Raw genomic sequence first — 18924 nt, forward strand, 5'->3', positions numbered from 1 at the left:
ACACACACACACACACACACACACACACACATATATAGTATTTTTTATTTACAAATATCAAATAGCTTCATAAATAATTCATATATAATACAATATAAATTTAAATATGGTAATAAAAATTCTTGTCCAATTACTACATATAGTCATGTGACTCTCACGTCTATATTATAGAAATTCTGATAACATACAGTACCAATTAGAACTTTGCCTTCTTAGCCAAAATAACTGTCATGATGTCTAAAGATAGAACTGCCCTGGAACTTCTCAGCCTATGTCATGATTAAATAGCCACAAATAGGTGACAATTTTATGATTAAAGTATTAAGCAGCATTTCAGTTTGCATCTTCAAACGCAATTAAAATGTGTGTCAGACTCTGGACCCAGTTGTCTTGACAGAGATGGTGAACTGACTGTGAACATCTGGACTCAGCTGTTCCCCAGATCTTACTTCCCATAAGACTGGTAAATCTGAAGTTCACAAACCGAACTCCCCTTGACTGAGCTTTGTCTTGGAAACATAACCGCACCAGCTTACCTCACTGATTTGCAGAGCATTGGTCTTCGCCAGGATCACCTCTGGAGTGTCGACAATGCTGGTGAATTTGTAGGCCTCAGGCCTTATTCGGTACAACCTTTCATTCAAAAGATTCTGAGCATTCTTCACTCTCATCACTTCCACAGAACCCTCCGTCAACCATCCGATACCCTTCATCCATTCAAGGTCTGATTTGTACACATTCTGTAGGGAGGAGAGAAACACACAGTAGGAAGACGCAGGTTAGCCAGGAGAACTTGACATTAGAAGATGTAAGCCCTGCTTATGTCAGCCAGACATCATTTTGATTAAACTTGAATCTTTGCATGTTACGTCTCTGCCACCTGTCCTTAGATCTCCTGAGGGAACTAGAGCATAGTTCCTAACTGGCACTTGGTGGAATGAGGGACAGCAATGGGTAGAAGGACAGATGGCACTGGCACACAGTTTTACTTTTGTACTAAATTGAGATTTTGTGCTTAGTACTTGAAGTATCTTTCATGAGCCACCAAGAACAACAGATGTAGCAATATTAGGGAAGGAGCCCTTTAGATGTATGGACAGTAAGAAAATATCTCCATATTATTTTCTATATGTGTCACTTGAATTAAACTAATATTTCTGTATGTTTTTATCTGTTTCTGTAATGTAGATATCAGATCACACAAAGGTCAGAATAGGAGGACTGAAACTTTCAATTTAATTACATAGAATAAGATGGATTTTTTTTGTTGTTGTTATTTTTTCGAGACAGGGTTTCTCTGTGTACCCTTGGCTGTCCTGGAACTCAATCTGTAGACCAGGCTGGCCTTGAACTCAGAAATCCACCTGCCTCTGCCTCCCAAGTGCTGGGACTAAAGGCGTGCGCCACCACACCCAGCTAAGATTGATTTCTTAAAAAAAAATGTTGGTGAATAGGATCCTGCCATCACCAACAAGATTCCTTCACAAGATAGAAAATGTTGGGATGGCTTCTATTATTACCATGGGCTGTGCAGAATGGCATAGGTCGTATTAAGATTGCTGCTCGATTGGGGCCTCTGGAGCACACACTACGATTAAATGCACACATTCCATCTCCTTGGAGGCTCACACACACTTACATCGCTCTGCAGCTCATAGGCTTTCTTAGCCTGGATCACATCGTTCTGATCTGGCAGGCACGTCCACTGGTGCAGGTAATTGCGATAATCAACATCGCTGACCAGGACTTGGCATTTCTTGGCTTGAACAATTGACATCATATCCAAGGGTGTGTTGTAAATGCCTTTCGACTTCTCATAGGCTTTCTTGTATTCTCTGTCACTCTGGATCTTAGCAGCATGTATAGACCATACCAACTTGGGGTCATCTTGCAGGCTGCGGAAACCCACGTGGTGGCCCAGCTGCTTTCTGTAACCTTCTTTGTATTTGTACTAAAGTTGTGGTTGAAAAGAAAAACAGAGAAAAAGACAAATAATGTATTTATATTTTTCTTTAAGTGATTTCAGAATCTTAATCTTAATGCAATTTGGCTCAACACTGGAAGTCATTATATATTTCAGTTTAAAAGAAATCAGGACTATTTTAGGCAGATGAATGAGTCAGGAAGAAAACATTATGGTGAATTGAAATAATGTAAAAAAAACCCTAACATTTCTGAGCAAATACTGTTTGCCAGACCTACTATGAGAGCTTCAGACGTGTGAGGTTTATCCATACCAAACGGATGAGTTCTTTACATTCAAAAATAAACAGCGCCAATTATAATTACAATTCATTCTCCTAGTGTTATTGTGACATAGATCCTATGATATTCAATAATTCAAAAGAAAGATTGTACAGTGGAGGTAATAAGGTTGCTGGGCAGATGGAGGGTTCAGTCAGACAGACCCCCAGGGTGCTGAGGGGACCTCAGGTAGGGAAGAGTCATGGGCATGATTTTAAAGATGGGAAGAAATGTATACATTTTTCATGAAGCAAGATCACTGGTTTCAAGCAGGAGATGTCTGTGGACAAGAGCTTTCACCTGATAAGCTCTGGAGGGAGATGGTGCCCTTTTCTTTCTTGTGTCCAGACAACTTGGAAACATTTGGATCAAAGGGAGAAAACTGGGATTAAGGTGTGGGTACTGGTGGTTAAGAGGTGAGACAGAGGAGAGGAAGCTCTATGTGAACAGATAAGGTATAGAGGGACCAGAGGACGGGAACAGGAGTGCTTTGTTGTTGTTTGGAAGAAGGAGTGCTTTGTTGTTGTTTTGGTTAGTTGGTTGGTTTTTTGAGACAGGGTTTCTCTGTGTATCCCTGGCTGCCCTGGAACTCACTCTGTAGACCAGGCTAGCCTTGAACTCAGAAATCCGCCTGCCTCTGCCTCCTGAGTACTGGGATTAAAGAAACATGCCAGCATGCCCAGCTTAAGGAAGGAGTATTTAAAAGTTGGAGCTGGGAGCATAGGACAGTTTAGAGGATAATTACGTTACTGCTAGTGAATTTTAAAAGGCAAGAAGTAAACTTGAAGACATTGCTGAGATATTATACATAAGCCTCTAGCATAAAATATTTGATATAAAATATGATTTCAAGTCTTAAGTAGTGTACAGAATGATCATCACTTATACTGTGAAGAATGCCAGAAATATTTGGGGGATGAAATGATATTGTATTGGTTCCTGAATTTTCATCCAAAATTTTAAAAGTGCTTTTATGATATTTTGTTGTTGCCAATAAACAATGCAGAAATTATATCTCTACTTATTCTAACTATAATGTTTTTACCCCTTTTAATATTTCCAAGTAGAGAATGACTTCAGCCCAAGATAAAACATGATTGTTTGCATGAATCATGAAAAGAAAATAAGATTCTTGGAACAAAGTATTTGTTTTACAAAGGAGAGAGCCCAAAAGCAAGCAAGGACGTTACCTCACTGGCGATCTCCCTGGAGGCTTTGGCATGCTTGATTTCAATGGCATCTGCTCGCAAGTCGTAGCCTTTCTGCTTGGCTTCATCCCAGTCTTTTTGATAGAGTTTCTAGTGAGCCAGAACACAGGTTTGTTTAGTAAATAAAGACACTCATAGTATACCTACCAGGCATCGTAACCCATGATATAAAGGTGGTATAAGAAAGACATTCATCTCTGGAGTCCTTTGCTGTTGGATGTTTACTTTGTAGTAGAGGAAACCTCTGATATAAAATTTAAAGCTAAACATCCAGTAGTACCAATGGCTGAACATCTACTTTCATCACAACTTGATGCGTGTTTGAAAATCTCTTCCTGCCCAAATGCATGGGGATTTCAGAAGGAATGGTGAAGCCAGGGATGGCTTATTTATATTAAGGTCCAGGAAGACCTGTGGAGGATTTTCCTTTCATTTTGCCCTTTAACTCAGGCTTTCTTTTCTTCTCTTCCCTGCACCCCCTCCTTGCTCTTTTTGAGCCAGAGTTTCTTTGTGTAGCCCTGGCTGTCTCTCACTCTCAAGACCAGGCTGACCTCGAACTCACAAAGATTCACCCACCTGCCTCTGCCTCCCCAAAACTGGAATTAAAGGTGTGCACCACCACTGCCCAAAACTCAGGAGTTTTTTGATGGGAAAATGTGACATTATCTCTTGCTCTTTATCATTATAAATTTCCCTTGTCTATCACTTGGCTTTGCGATGTCAAACAAAAAGATATTATCAGAAGGCCTGAGATGACGGTAGATGCTGTTGAGCATGGAGGTGTTTGACCGGGATTTAATTACTTCCAGGGACTCATAAGCAATTAAGTCACAGATGTTGGCTATAGGAAGATGGTTACGAGGCTACAGAGAGAACATCTAGAGTCTAGGCACTCACCCATGCAGTTACACTAACCTTTTAAAAGACAGAATTTCTATCTATGGATGCTAAGGGGAAAAAAAAAACCCATAGCACCAGAATCCATGGGCCTTATTCATTATCTAGGAGATAAAGACTTTGTGCCCTCTGTGCTTATTCTCCTTACGTTGCTAATCTGCAAGGCATTGATTTGGGCCTGGAGCATCGCTGGGGTGTCCAAGGGAAGGCTGATATTGGTTTTATCCTTATTCCAGGCTTCCTGATACAGCCTCTGTGGATCAAAAAGGAAACATCACTTTAACTCAGCAGCAGGTAATGGATATCTGAAACATTAAGCCTTGGCAACAATACTATTTAAAATCAAATGTTTCCATAGGTACTTATAATGGCTAATCGGATGCTTTAACTTGAATAAACAGTGGTATTCAGACATAGAGCCTGACATTCCGTAGACTTCAGAGAACACAAAATTCTCCCATTGTGTGGATGGGCCTTGTCCATCAGTTGGAGCTTGTAATATTCTCAAGTCCCCTATCGAGAAGGAACTCTGTCAGCAGACCACCCATGACAGTGAGCTGCCATTTTTCCCTGGTTTCCAACCTGCTAATCTATCTTGCAGATCCTGGAATTGCCAGCCTACATAATGACATGAGCCAATTTCTTAAAGTTGTCATTTCTTTTTTTCTACATATTCATTTGTAGATAGATCCCTCTGGATCGGTTTCTCTGGGAACTCCTGACTCATGTAACGCTACACTATTACAGAGCATCATGTCCCTTGCCTTAGTACTACTAAGAGTTAAATACGTAATTCCTTGAATTGCAATGGAGTGAGACCTTTCAGTTTAGTATTTCAATGTCCCTGTGAGAAGGGAAAGACATATTCCCCCATCAGAGTTCTACTTTCAACGTGACTGCATTAAGCTAGTCCCCGATACCCTCAGACTTGCACCCTCCATAAAATTGTTTGAAGAGAACAGTCTGTTTCCTCAGCTTTATCTATTGTCGACTGAACACTGTCTGGAAACATGGAAGCTCAGTAGTTGGACGGCTCTTACCTCACTCATTTGCAGAGAATTGGCTTTTGCCAGGACAACTTCTGGAGTATCGACAATGGAGGTGAACTTCAAGGCTTCCGGTCGTGTCCTATACAGTCTCTCATTCACAAGGTCTTGGGCGCCCTTCACTCTGGTCATTTCTATGGAGCCTTCCGGCATCCAGCCAATGCCACGCAGCCACTCCAGATCTGCTTTATACACACTCTGCCAAGATGTCAGAGCAAAGAGTTCTGAATGTTAGACACACCCCCTGCTAGCTGAAAACCCAAGGGTTTGAGGAAAGAGGCGGGAAGCAAGGGGAATGTTGGTTGTATACAAGGAAGAACTTTATTCTTATAGGATTCAGGGGTTTTAAGACTGATGACAAAAGTCATTTGTAAAAGCATAGTTATTTCTACTTTCTATATTAGTAGTATTTATGATGCCACAATATAATTATTTGAACTTTTAAGACAGTTATGTAATTGAAAAGATTTAAAGGGAACTTTTGTTGAATCTCTTTCCATTTTAACCCTGTGATAAATGACTCATACACTGTTTTGGAACTGGTGATAATTATTCTTAAATGTTCAGATTTTCCTGTATCTGTTTGATTTGCTAGAAATTACAAAGGACATGAAAGAATTGTTTGGAAATAAAAGATATGGCCTCAGTAGGGCTTTTCATCTAGGTATTACAATGTGGATAACACTTCCCTGGGTTGTGCATAGACCACACATCTATGCCCAGGGCTCTGATAGAACAATTAACAAATATTCCCGCCTCCTTCATCATCTGTCCCCAAGTTGATGTTACATACATCACTCTGCAGTTCATAGGCCTTCTTTGCTTGAATAATGTCGTTCTGGTCAGGCAGGCAAGTCCAGTTGTGCAGGTAGTTACGGTAGTCCACATCGCTGACCAAGGTCTGGCACTTCTTGGCCAGCACCACCCCCAGCATGTCCACTGGGCTGCTGAACTTGGTCTTCCATTTTTGGAATTCCTTCTTGTACTCCCTGTCACTGTAAATCTTCCCTGCATGCATGGCGCAAATGATCCTGGGATCATCTTCAACACTCTGGGCTCCGATGTGGTGGCCTTTTTGTTTTTCATAGGCTTCCTTATATTTGTACTAAAATGCCAGAAACAGGTTCAGAAAAAAAAAAAAAGGTTTAAGTCACATGAAACGTACAAGAATTTCAAACCTTCAGCTTTCTGACAGCCCAGTACGATGTTTACATTTTTATGTTATTATGAAAATAATGGGGCTAAAGAGATGGCCTTGTGGTTAAGAGTATTGGCTGCTCTTCCAGAAGACAAGATGTTATTCCCAGCACCTGCAAACTCACTGAGGGATCTGCTGCCCTCTTCAGGGCTCCTTGAACACAATGTTCACATGTTGCATGGACATACATGCAGGCACACATGCATGATATAGAATGAATTAGATTTAAAAGACTGTAATGATTGATACATCCTCATTGCTGAGACCTTTCCTTGCAGCAAATTTAATTCAAAAATGTACTCTCTGCAAAAACAAGGGGAAAGGTCTGGGGAAATGCACATAGAAGCAATTATGAAGTGGTCCACTGTTGTGGATAGCCCTGGGGCTAATTATATTTGATGTTAATTCCATTCTCCCGTGAGGGGTTTGGAACAAGGAATGAGTCACACTCAGGTGATTTCTTGTAAACCTGATTCCCACCTTAATTTGTAAAATAAAGGAGAGCTGATGATTGGGCAGATAAAAGGGAAGGTGGAGCAGAAGGCGAGGGAGGGAGAAGAAGGAGAAAATGGAAGAGGGAGAGGACTCAGAGGAGGAGGAAGAAGGAGAAAAGCAGAGCAGAAGCACATGGCCTCTAGAAACTGCAAGTTCTAAGGGGTCTCATAGATGTGGACGATGGTAGTGTAGTGGTAGATCTGCCCAATCTAGGCGCACAGCATGTATTCACATTAACTATGTTGTATTTTCATTGCTGGGGCATACCTGGGTTAGAGAGATTTACCACAACAGTCCACTAGTCAGACTGTTGGATGCACAGCACTACGAAAAGCCCAGGATCTAAAGTACAGGTGAAGGAACTCACATCACTGGCAATGTCCCTGGAGGCCTTGGCACTTTTGATGGAAATAGCATCCTCTCTCAGGTCATAGTCCTTCATCTTTGATTCATCCCATCCCTTGGTATATAGTTTCTAGGTAGAAAGGGAAATACAACAGAACACGGACCTGTTTTAGAAACCCAGCAGGCCACTCCCAGACAAGACACTATTAAGGTGGAAAATTATTTTAAAGGTTTCTACGAAGGCTTAAGCAACACCCAAGAACATCTCTTACATGGCTGATATTGGCAGAATTGCTCTTGGCCAGCAGGATTTCAGGGGTGTCTGGCATGACGTGGATGGAGGCTTTGTCAGCGTCCCAAGCTTCTGTGTACAAATGCTGTGGAGAAGGAACAATAAAACCTTTTGCAGAAGCCAGTAACCTTACAGTTAGTGTCAAAGATCACCAAAGTTACTACAAATAAAGCCCTGTTAGGTAGCAATCAATAAAACATGGCAACATTGAAACAACTAGAACATGGCCTTAGAGCTCCCATAAACCAATACAATAGTTTAATTATGAATTGGTTTCACCCAGTGAAACCCTGATCTTCCTCATTAAACCTCTAGAGGGCCATTGGGTTACACATGTGCAATATAGCAGAGATCAAACACAGAGAAGTCAGCCGCAGGATGAAGCTGGGTGCTCTTGAGAAGGGTGTATACTCTACACACTCCTGTTTAAAAGTAGATAACGGCATGTGTTGGTGATTATTAAGAGATTATAGTATGTAAAATGCCTTGAGCGATAGTAGATTGTCGGTGTCTCTGTGTCTCTTCTGTGTCTCTGTCTCTGTGTGTGTGTCTTTTTCTCTCTTTCCTGTTCTTCTTTGTGGTTGTCCTGGATGGGAATGGTGTATTGAAAATAGATTCTGGAGTTTTATTCTACAAACTCTCTCATTTCCAGAATGACTGAAAGACATCTAGGCAGGGTTAGCAGAATTCATATAAGTTCGATTCAATTAAATGTTAATGTACCTACTGATTTGATAAGGTATAAGCAGATAAGTTGGGACTCTGTAGAAAAGCATCTCCTATTTTGTGTCCTAATACTGCAAGCATATACAGCTCCGTTTCAAAAGTGGATTTTCACAGCCTAAGTCAGCAGAGCAAAAGAAGCAACTAAGCTGTTGCATGCAACATGGACCAAGAACACCGAGGTCTATGTGTGCTGCAGTTGGGCCAGTGGTCCATGCCGGGGAAGGTCAGAGGGCATGTGCATTGCTGTAGGAGATCACCCCAGGTTCGGCTTTCACATGTATACATGGTTAGAGGGCATCATTGGAGAAAAGCACAGGGAGTCAGCTAGAATAGCTGCAGTCCTTCTGCAGGAGGCTGAAGAAGAAGGCCCTGTCCTGACTGCTGCCCCCTGGCTCATCAGGCCGTTTCCAACACCATGGGCCAAGTCCCTGGGAGGCCTGGCTCGGGTGACACCTAAGGACTCACCTTGCTCATAGTGATGGCATTACTCTTTGCCAGGACAATTTCTGGGGTGTCTGTAATACATGTGAACTTCAGCTGGTCTGCAGGTTGGCGATACTTCCTGTCACTCAGGATTTCACCTGCTCTCTTCACCTTCTCGACCTCTACAGAGCCAATGGGAACCCATCCAATGCCCCTCAGCCACTCAAGATCAGCCTTGTACACAGCCTGCAAAGGTAGTGGTGAACATTCAGACGTTATCTATAGTCATTCTGGCATCTGACGTCGACAGAACCCATACAAGTAACTACTAAATCATATTTGTGTGCAATTTTAGGAAGGCTCATCTTTGTGAAAAATGGTTTAAATCCTTGTCCCTGAAGTTGGCTGATATTTGCTGGTTTTTATCCCCCCGAAGGGCCACAAAACCTCATCAACATTTGATTTCAGTGGCATGAAACAACATTCAGGAAATCACTGTCTGACTTCTAGAGTAAGGTGCTCGCTGTCTGATGTGATGTTCACTCTTTCCCAGGTGGGAACAATCCTCTTCAAACACAGCAGGCTCCTATCTTGTTCAGCAGCAGCCTTCACAGAGAGCTTCATGAATAAATATACTTTCTTGTGCAAATATAAGTAGTATTTTCATATGGCTTTTATGTCTGTGTGTCTGAATCATATTTTCCTTGCATTTAGTCTGGGTTTTTTGTACTTGGTCTTATAATTCATTTTATTCATTGAATTCAAATAATCAGCTATAGGAGAACTTTTCTTACAAGGAAGGGCAACAGCATTTTATTTTTATGTTTTTTTTTTAAGGAATTAAAAAAATTATACCATTACTTTTATGACTCTTGCAAAAGTAATTATTTAGTCAGCGTCCAGTCAAAACAAGAATTGACTATACCAATAAGGGGGTGTCTGAGAGGCCGCAGGTTGCCTACTTCAGGCAACAGAGGTGTCTCTTTTGGTTTTAGGTCACTATAATTTTTCATTTTACTAGAAAATTGGTCAAAACCTGCATGATGCATCCCTAAATGTTCATTCACAAATTATTACTGATGCTTCATATTAAAATAGGGCATCAGTAAAAGGATGATATAATTAATCAGTTTGCTTTAGATCAGGAATTCTTTTATTTATTTATTTTATTATTATTATTTTATTTATTAGGTATTTTCTTCATTTACATTTCCAATGCTATTCCCCATACCCTCCCCCCCACTCCCTTACCCACCTACTCCCACTTTTTGGCCCTGGTGTTTCCCCTGTACTGGGGCATATAAAGTTTGCAAGACCAATGGGCCTCTCTTTCCAACGATGGCCGACTAGACCATCTTCTAGATCAGGAATTCTTAACCTGACATCAATGACCTTGGACAGAACTAAATCTAACATCCGTGTTTTTATTAACATCTAGCTGAAACATAGCATTCGTACTTACAAGTAAAAGTATGCACAACAGTATGTATCAATAGTACATGTGCCTGAGTAAGCAACAGATGTTATAGACACTATTGTATTATTGCAGATGTTGCATATTTCTTAAAATATTTTTGCTCAGTGCTCTGGAGAACTGGTTCAGCAAATATGAGTACTAGTTGCTCTTCCAGAGGCCTGTCTGGGGTTCAATTCCCAGCACCCACATGGCAGCTCGCAACTGTCTGGAACTCCAGTTCCAGGGGATCCAACACCCTCACTCAGACATATATACAGGTAAAACCCCAATGTGCAAAAATAAAAAATAAATAGATCATTAAAATATTTATGCTCTTCACATGTCTTTAGAATTAGTTATTATACCCAGAGCTTGTTATTATATATATGACTATAATTATTTACTATGTTAACACATAACTATACATATTACCATACCTCAGATTTGGTTTAATATTTTCATAATCATTCTCAATATGATTGGTTTCCTTTGAGCCTAGTGCTTATTTTATGATTTTTATACCACTGCCTTGAGAATGGTTCATGGGTTTTATTAGACTTCCCAAAGATTCTATATAACACTGATAATTTAGTAAGCCCCCCCCAAACTATTAGAACATATGGCTGAAGAACATTAGACCCACTCACATCGCTCTGGAGATCATAGGCCTTTCGTGCCTGGATGACATCATTCTGGTCAGGCAGGCATGTCCACTCGTGGAGAGGATGCTTGTAGTCTATGTCACTTACAAGGATCTGGCACTTCTTGGCCAGCACCACGCCCAGCATGTCCACTGGGCTGCTATACTTGGTCTTCCACTTCTCAAAGTCCTTCTTGTACTCCCTGTCACTCTGGATCTTTGCCACATGCATGGACCACATCATCTTGGGGTCATCATGTATACCGCGGGCACCGATGTGGTGGCCCAGCTGCTTACGGTAGCCTTCCTTGTACTTGTACTGAAGAAAGAAAAGGTTTGTCAACCTGACAAAAAGGACACATACTACTTCTATGTGTTTCCCCCACTATTATCAAGCAGCACAGAGATGCGCATCACCCACCCTGTTATACAACAGGATCCTGATGGCCACAGTTCATGATTGTAGTAGAGTGGAGCCTGGACTGCAGGGCTTCTTATATTTTGTTTTCCCCCTTTTTCTAAATCACACTACCCAGTGTATACTGAATTCCTTAACAAGTAAAGATATAGGTTTTTTTTTTTAAACCATTTATCTGTAATGTCAGGTAACATCTGGATTAACTACTGTTAAATTTCTGAGGTTCAAAAATAAAAGGACTGGGACACAGCTTGGTTGGAGAGCTATCACCTAGTATGAGCAAGACCCTGGGTTCTATCTCCAGTACCAGAAAATGAGATGAAACAAACAAACCAGTAGGTCTTTACCGGACTAATAGGCATAATGGGCATGGGTCAGTTCCTCCCTCACCCCAACCCCTTCCAATCTTTAACTTTGCATTGGAGGGGAGCCACCAAAGGGAGATGAAACTTGGAAGTGTAAGCAAGGTGTAGCAAGAAACACTCTGAAAACTTGCAGCCAATAACAGCTTTAAAGAAAGAAACATTTCTTTAAAAGCAATCAACTTACATCACTAGCGATCTCTCTTGAAGCCTTGGCTGATCGGATAGGAATGGCATCCACTCGCAGGTCATAGCCTTGCCTCTTGGCCTCCTCCAGAGACACTTTGTAGAGTTTCTGTGGAAAGAGTCCTTAGTTACCACTCCCTTCAGAAGAAATGAACCTGATTTCTGATCATTTTTTCCTGTCCTCATTTCAGTGACTGAATTGAAGCCCCTAAGTGCTCTCGTAGCATGTCTCACAGCCCACAGATTCACAGGCATGTGTCTGAAACGCCAGGCTCTCCTGATTGGGAAGTCTAAAAAATGTTTGGAGGTACATCAACATTTGGTTGCAGATATTTTATTTTTCCCAAAGGAGCACATATAAAAATCCAGCTCTTACTAGTGCCTCAGAATATTAAAAACATCACCTTAATGAAAGGAGAAAGAATAAGGAAAGTGTCTTTAAAATGGAATATATTTGTTTTTTTGGAAAAATCCATGTAGGCTACTATAGTGGAACATGATTGGTTAGGAATCGTTGCCATTATGAAAATATTGGTCCAGATAAAGACGACCAACTATCTGCAGGAACACCAAATGAAAATCAGAGCAAGAACACAGGAACTCACTGAAAATACAGTTACACCTCCGTGCCTGAGAAGGGTTTGGTCTAAAAGCTCTCTCCCCACATGAAGTCCTTTGACATTCAAGTCCCTTATACACATGGTAGCCTAAGCACATCTCTAAGTAGAGCTCTCTATTTTCAAGTCTTGAAAAAGCTCAGGTTGTCCCAGACCTTGTTATGTAGCCCAGAGTATGCTCAAACCCATGACCCTCCCTGCCTCAGCCGTCCTTCTGAATGCTAGGATTTACAGACATAGCTTACCTTACCTGACCATCCTATATATATTAAATCAGCTCCAGGTTACTTATGAAACATAATACAACATAAATCTATGTAAATGGTTACACATGACTCAGGGAATGTTAACAATAAAAGACCTTGAGACACTTTCATAACAGGTATAGTGTTTCTGAGCATCTTTAAGCCAGAGATAAATCTACAGATGCTGGACCACACTTGTGGCAGCAGACTACAGGGACCTTGCGCCCATGGCTGACCCAAGGGAAGGTTTGAGAGGACCGACTCTGGTAGATTACTTCCCCATAAGCACTCCACTTCCTGACTGATAACCGAGGGCTGGCCTTCTACGCGGACCCACCACATGGCTCAAGATTAAGTCAAGGATGAACTGTTTCTTCTGCCAACTATGTCAGTTGCAGGGTAGGGGATAAAGTAATCAAAGCAGTTAACTAAGGGAAGCCTCCCGGCCCCTCACTTTTCCTCTCTGGACACTCACATCGCTGTAGTTTATCCTGTTGAGTTTGGCCAACATGATTTCTGGCGTGTCTGGCATGACATGGATCGTTTTCTTGTCATTGTCCCAGGCTTCCGTGTACAGGCGCTATTACGAAAAGGAGAAAAATGATTTTGGTGTCCACAGAAATTGTGATCTCTTTGATACAAAGCAGAACTAAATTTACTAAAGCTACATTCTTACATTCCTTACTAAAATGTATAAATAAGTACTTTAGCTATTACAGAATTCAACAGTTCTGCCAAGTATAATCTGTCAGAGAAGAAATTATTGTCTCATAGGATTCGTTGTCTCCTACAGCTCAGTTTAGATCTTGTTCCTCCTCGCCTCTACTTCCCAAGTACTGGGATTACAAGCACGGACTATCATGCCAGGTTTTATATATAGTATGTTTGCATTTTAAGTAATATTTCAAATTAATTCTTTGAAAATTAAAGTGTATGAGCTGGCTAGATTTATGTCAACTTGACACAGGCTGGAGTCATTTGAGAGAAAGGAACACCAGGCTTCAGGCAAGCCGGTAGGGTGTTTTCTTAATTAGTGAATGATGGAGGAGGGCTCCAGCTCATTGTGGGTGGGGCCATCCTTAGGCAGGTGGTCTTGGGTTCTATCAGAAAGTAGGCTGCCAGTAAGCAGCACTCCTTCATGGCCTCTGCATCAGCTCCTGCCTCCAGGTTTCTGCCGTTTGAGTTCCTGTCCTGACTTCCTTCAAGGATGGACAATGATATGGAAGTATAAGTTAAATCTTTTACTCCCCAAGTTGCTTTGATCATGGTGTTTCATCATAGCAATAATAACATTAAGATAACACACAATGTATATTGATCAAATTCTCCCCTCCAACTTCTTCTGACCTCTCTAAAACTTTTCTCTCTCAACTTTACTCTTCTTTTTCATAATATTTTAAACAAGAGTTTAATATTTGAACTATCATCAAATAATACATATATTTCAGTAGAAAAACATTTATATTAAGAAAGGTATTCTAAACTCAAAAGGAGTTGTTTTCAAACTACTTGTTTTTATATATAGACTCTAGTTTATACTGTGTGTGAGAGAGAGAGACAGAGAGAGACAGAGAGAGACAGAGACAGAGACAGAGAGAGAGACAGAGACAGAGACAGAGAGAGAGAGAGAGAGAAATTAGTCTTAAGATAATCTTCAAGGCATAACAGCATGCCAGAGTCTTTGACTTGCCCTGTGGTCACTTTTGATGCTTCACGGTGAATGCGAAGACTTACCTTGTTCATGGTGATTGCATTATTTTTTGCCAGCACCTGCTCCAGCGAGTCGGTTATACTGGTGAATTTCAGTGTGTCAGGACGCTGGCGGTAGATGTTGTCACTCAGTATCTCTGTGGCCCTCTTGGCTTTGACAACTTCCAAGGAACCAATGGGAACCCAGCCAATGCCTTTCATCCATTCCAGGTCTGCCTTGTACAGATTCTGAAGAGCAACAGGTAAGAAAGATACATTAACTAGCCTACTGATTCATCCCAATGATGTACCATACTCAAGACACAGGAATACAGAAGGTAGGCGAGTATAGGTAGCAATATGCTCAATGTATAATATATACATATACAAAAACCTTTAAAATTAATGAAAAAGGAAGTATAATTCCTGCTGGCAGACAAAGCTGTCAGCTGTCAGACACCCAGTCCCTGGCTGATAGTCTGTGGAGCTCTCTGAAGAGTTTTTCTTGAAGTTTCTTTTTTTCTAACAAAAAGGACAATGTCCTGTCCTTAAGAATTTTACAAGATCTTTCATAGAGGACCAGTGCTCTTTAAGCCCTGGAAAATGTGTTCTAATTATGTGTTCTTTTGTCTGAATCAGCTAAAATTTAGCTCTCAAAATAACGGTACTGACCCAGCCATGGTGGCTTACACCTGTAATCCCAGAACCTTGGAAGTGAAAGAAAGAAGATCTGGAGTTCAAAGGCAGCCTTAGCTAAATGGTCAAATCAAACCATGTGAGCAGACCAATGGTGCAAGGTACGGTGACTGTAAAAGCCCTTGCCTTAATTTCCATCTCTAAAAATCACAAACAACCAAGTGAGTAAAGGAAACGTGCTGAGTGTAATGACATCAGGGGTTTATCTAGGTTATTCCTGACAGGGCAAGCTAACTATGAGTATAAGATAACTATTAATATAAGACTCTTGAAAAAGTAAGAATGTTTTCATATTTTTCTATAAATTTAAGTATAAACAGTTATTAAAGTAATATAAAACAATGTACTTCTATTTTGCTGGGCAAAAACTCATCAGTGACCCCCCCCCACTCTCTCTCTCTCTCTCTTTCTTTCCTTTCTTCCTTCTTTCCTCTCTCCCTTTTTCCCCCCTCCTCCCCTCCCAGACAGAGTCTTATATCTCAGGCTGGACTTGAAAACTTCCTGTGTAGCTAAGGCTGCCTTTGAACTCCAGATCTTCCTTCTTTCACTTCCAAGGTTCTGGGATTGCAGGCATAAGCCACCGTGGCTGGGTCAGTACTGCTATTTTGAGGGCTAAGTTTGAGCTGATTCCGACAAAAGAAGCCTGAATCACTAGGGGCACACTTCTGTCTAGACTTGCTAGTACTCATTTCCTGTTTCACACATAACTTCTGGAGGGGTTTCCAATGAGAAACTCCTTTCAGATATGCATTGAATACGTCTAGGGACATATAGGTTCCAGGCCCTTGACACTCATCAGACTCTCACAGGTTTGTCTCTGATAGGGTCTTGTCCCGCATCAGGGATACTCACATCACTCTGGAGGTCATATGCTTTCCGGGCCTGTATGACATCATTCTGGTCCGGCAGGCAGGTCCATTCGTGCAGTGGGTGTTTGTAGTCCACATCACTGACCAAGGTTTGGCATTTCTTGGCCAACACAATACCAAGCATGTCCACGGGGCTGCTGTATCTTGTCTTGTATTTCTCAAATTCTTTCTTATACTCACGGTCACTCTGCACTTTGGCAATGTGGAGGGACCACATCATCTTGGGATCGTCATGTATCGCTCTAGCGCCAATGTGGTGACCCAACTGCTTCCGATAGGCTTCTTTGTATTTGTACTGAAAAAGACACAGCCCAGAGCATAAGGAAGAAGGAAGGGATGGAAAGGACCGCTGCCTGTAGCTCCCAAGAGGAAGCCCCTCTGTGAAATCATAGGACAAGGAGTTTCTTCCATCAAGATGCCATGTCTTGGGGCAAGAAGAGCCCTACTGTTCTTCTACAAGTTCAGAGAATCATAGGCTGGCAATAACTGAGAAAAAGTGAACCCCCAAATAAGCTGCCTAACCATAGCCACAAGCCAATCCCGTGCCTGAGAGGTCCTACTTGCCAGCCTGCTTGAGGGGACCCCTGTGCATGAGCCTATGTGGCTCCCAAGTTTCTTTTCCTAGGAAAGGTAGAGAAATTTAGCACATATGTTACTCAAGCTACAGAGAGCCTGCAGGAGCGTAATGGAACCTGGGAGACATAGTTTTGAAATGGACAATTTCTGTTACTCAGTATGTGTCTAGTCTTGGTTTCATCAAATGATAAAGTTACAGAGACATTTTGCCCTACAGTGGGGACATGCTGGGGGATCACACACCACAGTTATTGCGGTCAGTTTCACGTTTCTGGACCATAACTAAAAGGCTTTAAAAGCCTACCTTTTGGGTAACTTTAAACATGTCTAGGAATCTGTTATCTTCACTTTTAGAATACAGAAATAATGATTTTTTTTTTTTAACCCTCAGTACAAAGGGACCTTTAGCCTTTGGTTATCCTCCCCGCTCCTTCCTGTGTGGGCAAACTCAGATAAGTCTATTTCATTTCTGGCTTTATTGCCTTGAGTGTATCCTGGGATTCCAAGAGCAGCCCAACACCAGTGTATCTGACTGTGAGGCATCTGCTCTATTAAACAAAGATGAAAAAGCAAGATCAAAGGCACACAGTGCAAGTAGACCATGAGCCTGGGATCATGAGTGAGCTACCCACAGTTCCATCTCGACTAAGTGGGGGTGGTAAGGACTTCAAAGGAGAAGTCGTATAGTATTACAGAGATGTGATTCCCTGAGGCAGTGGCTGGCCTGACTGGTCACAGAGTCAGCTCTTACATCACTAGCAATGTCCCGGGAAGCCTTGGCAGCCACAATGGGAATGGCATCACTTCTCAAGTCATAGCCTTCCTTCTTAGCTTCTTCCATGGCCTGGCGGTACAGGCTCTGGGGAAAGAAGAAAGATACATTTAGATATAGAAGTCACATTCACTTGAAAACCACAGTTTGAAGAGGGGTGTCATGAAAAGCACATTTTGGGGTGGGGAGGGGTGTCAAAAGAAGACAGCCCTTGGATATAGAACTATGCAATCTTAACCAAAACAAAACAAAAATGATTTTTTCCAAGCTGTTACATTAAATGGAAATTTCACATTCAGTAAATTGTAACATCGTATCTCCTTGCATAAATCATTACAGATTTTTGACACTAAGTGAGCAGTTCTCAGTGGTGTTTTAGGCAGTCAGCACTTACTCCTTTCATCAGCCAAGAAATATAACTCTGGATTTGAGATAGGAACTATTTTACTTGGCTGCCAGCACCGTTGTATAATTGTTCAATGTATAATCATTGTATAATATATAGCAAAATACTGTAAGTATGTGTTCATAATCAAAACTATGCTGCAATAAGACCAGGTGAACAATGTTTCTCTGTTAATATTTAATTGTTCATGAGCCGTTGGTCTCAACCGCTGGAAGCTCGTAGCAGATACAGGAACAGCAGATACCAAAGACTTCTGAGTCAAAAAAAATTTTCTATCTCTTTAAAACCGAGGAAACATCATCACTGTTGTTTCTATGACAAAAGACAAAATTTTTCTTTGTTCATGAAAATTTTGAGCAATTTTGTATCCTTTTTGAAATAATGTAGACTTTATAATCACTTCTAATCAGTAAATCAAAACCATTGCTCTGATTTCATGACAGTGTCTCACTATGTAGCCCAGGCTGGCCTGGGACTTACAGTCCTCCGACCTCATGTTCCTCAGGGCTGAGGTAAGTTGAATGAGGTATACGCACCATGTTTAGTAAAATACTTGTTTTATTCAACGAATTTTAATTGTAAAAAAAATTAATAAGTTACTAGAATTCATAATGAGATGTGTTTCTCACTAACTGTGCATTGAGTAAAAGTGATTCCAATTTAAATTTATTTTAGGAAATATTCCTGTTTTCACAGTAAAAGCAACATATTCTTCGCCTAGCCACAAGCTGACATACGTTTATTCTAAAGCAGCACTAAATCCCATGTAGACACTGGACTCAACAGTTCATGTTAGGGATTACTGAATAATAATTTACACTAAATGATGACGATTTAAACGGTCTGTCTTCAGATTTTTGTTTCAATATGCTCAGATGTACAGTGCTGTGCTAGAGACTCATGTGTGTTTTTTACTTTAAAAAAAATCAGGTCGCTGTGCAATCATACTTGGGTAAAGATTGTAGTGGATGTTTCGGTACTTTAGAGCAGCAGTTACCTCTTTTGCAAACCAGTAGGAAAGTTTCATGATGACACCAGCATCAGTGAACATCCAGCTTCTCCCATGCACTTCTCTCCTGCACTCGTGTGTGTGTGTGTGTGTGTGTGTGTGTGTGTGT

At 41.2% G+C, this 18924-nt stretch overlaps 1 protein-coding gene across 2 annotated transcripts in view; it reads right to left on the bottom strand.

The window, feature by feature from the left end:
- Neb (nebulin) overlaps positions 1-18924 on the bottom strand; it is a 200705-nt gene that overhangs the window by 80618 nt on the left and 101163 nt on the right. For both annotated transcript variants that reach the window (XM_021181047.2, XM_021181053.2), the window contains exons 68-77: positions 17380-17487; positions 16036-16347; positions 14533-14736; positions 13274-13378; positions 11938-12045; positions 10978-11289; positions 8917-9120; positions 7706-7810; positions 7456-7563; positions 6189-6500 (exon numbers count right to left, since the gene is read on the bottom strand). In XM_021181047.2, coding sequence (XP_021036706.1) covers positions 6189-6500; positions 7456-7563; positions 7706-7810; positions 8917-9120; positions 10978-11289; positions 11938-12045; positions 13274-13378; positions 14533-14736; positions 16036-16347; positions 17380-17487 — 1878 coding nt within the window. The remainder of the gene's footprint in view (positions 1-6188; positions 6501-7455; positions 7564-7705; positions 7811-8916; positions 9121-10977; positions 11290-11937; positions 12046-13273; positions 13379-14532; positions 14737-16035; positions 16348-17379; positions 17488-18924) is intronic.

The sequence above is a fragment of the Mus caroli genome, chromosome 2 (genome assembly GCF_900094665.2).
Source record: "Mus caroli chromosome 2, CAROLI_EIJ_v1.1, whole genome shotgun sequence".
In the NCBI taxonomy this organism is placed as follows: Eukaryota; Metazoa; Chordata; class Mammalia; order Rodentia; family Muridae; genus Mus; species Mus caroli.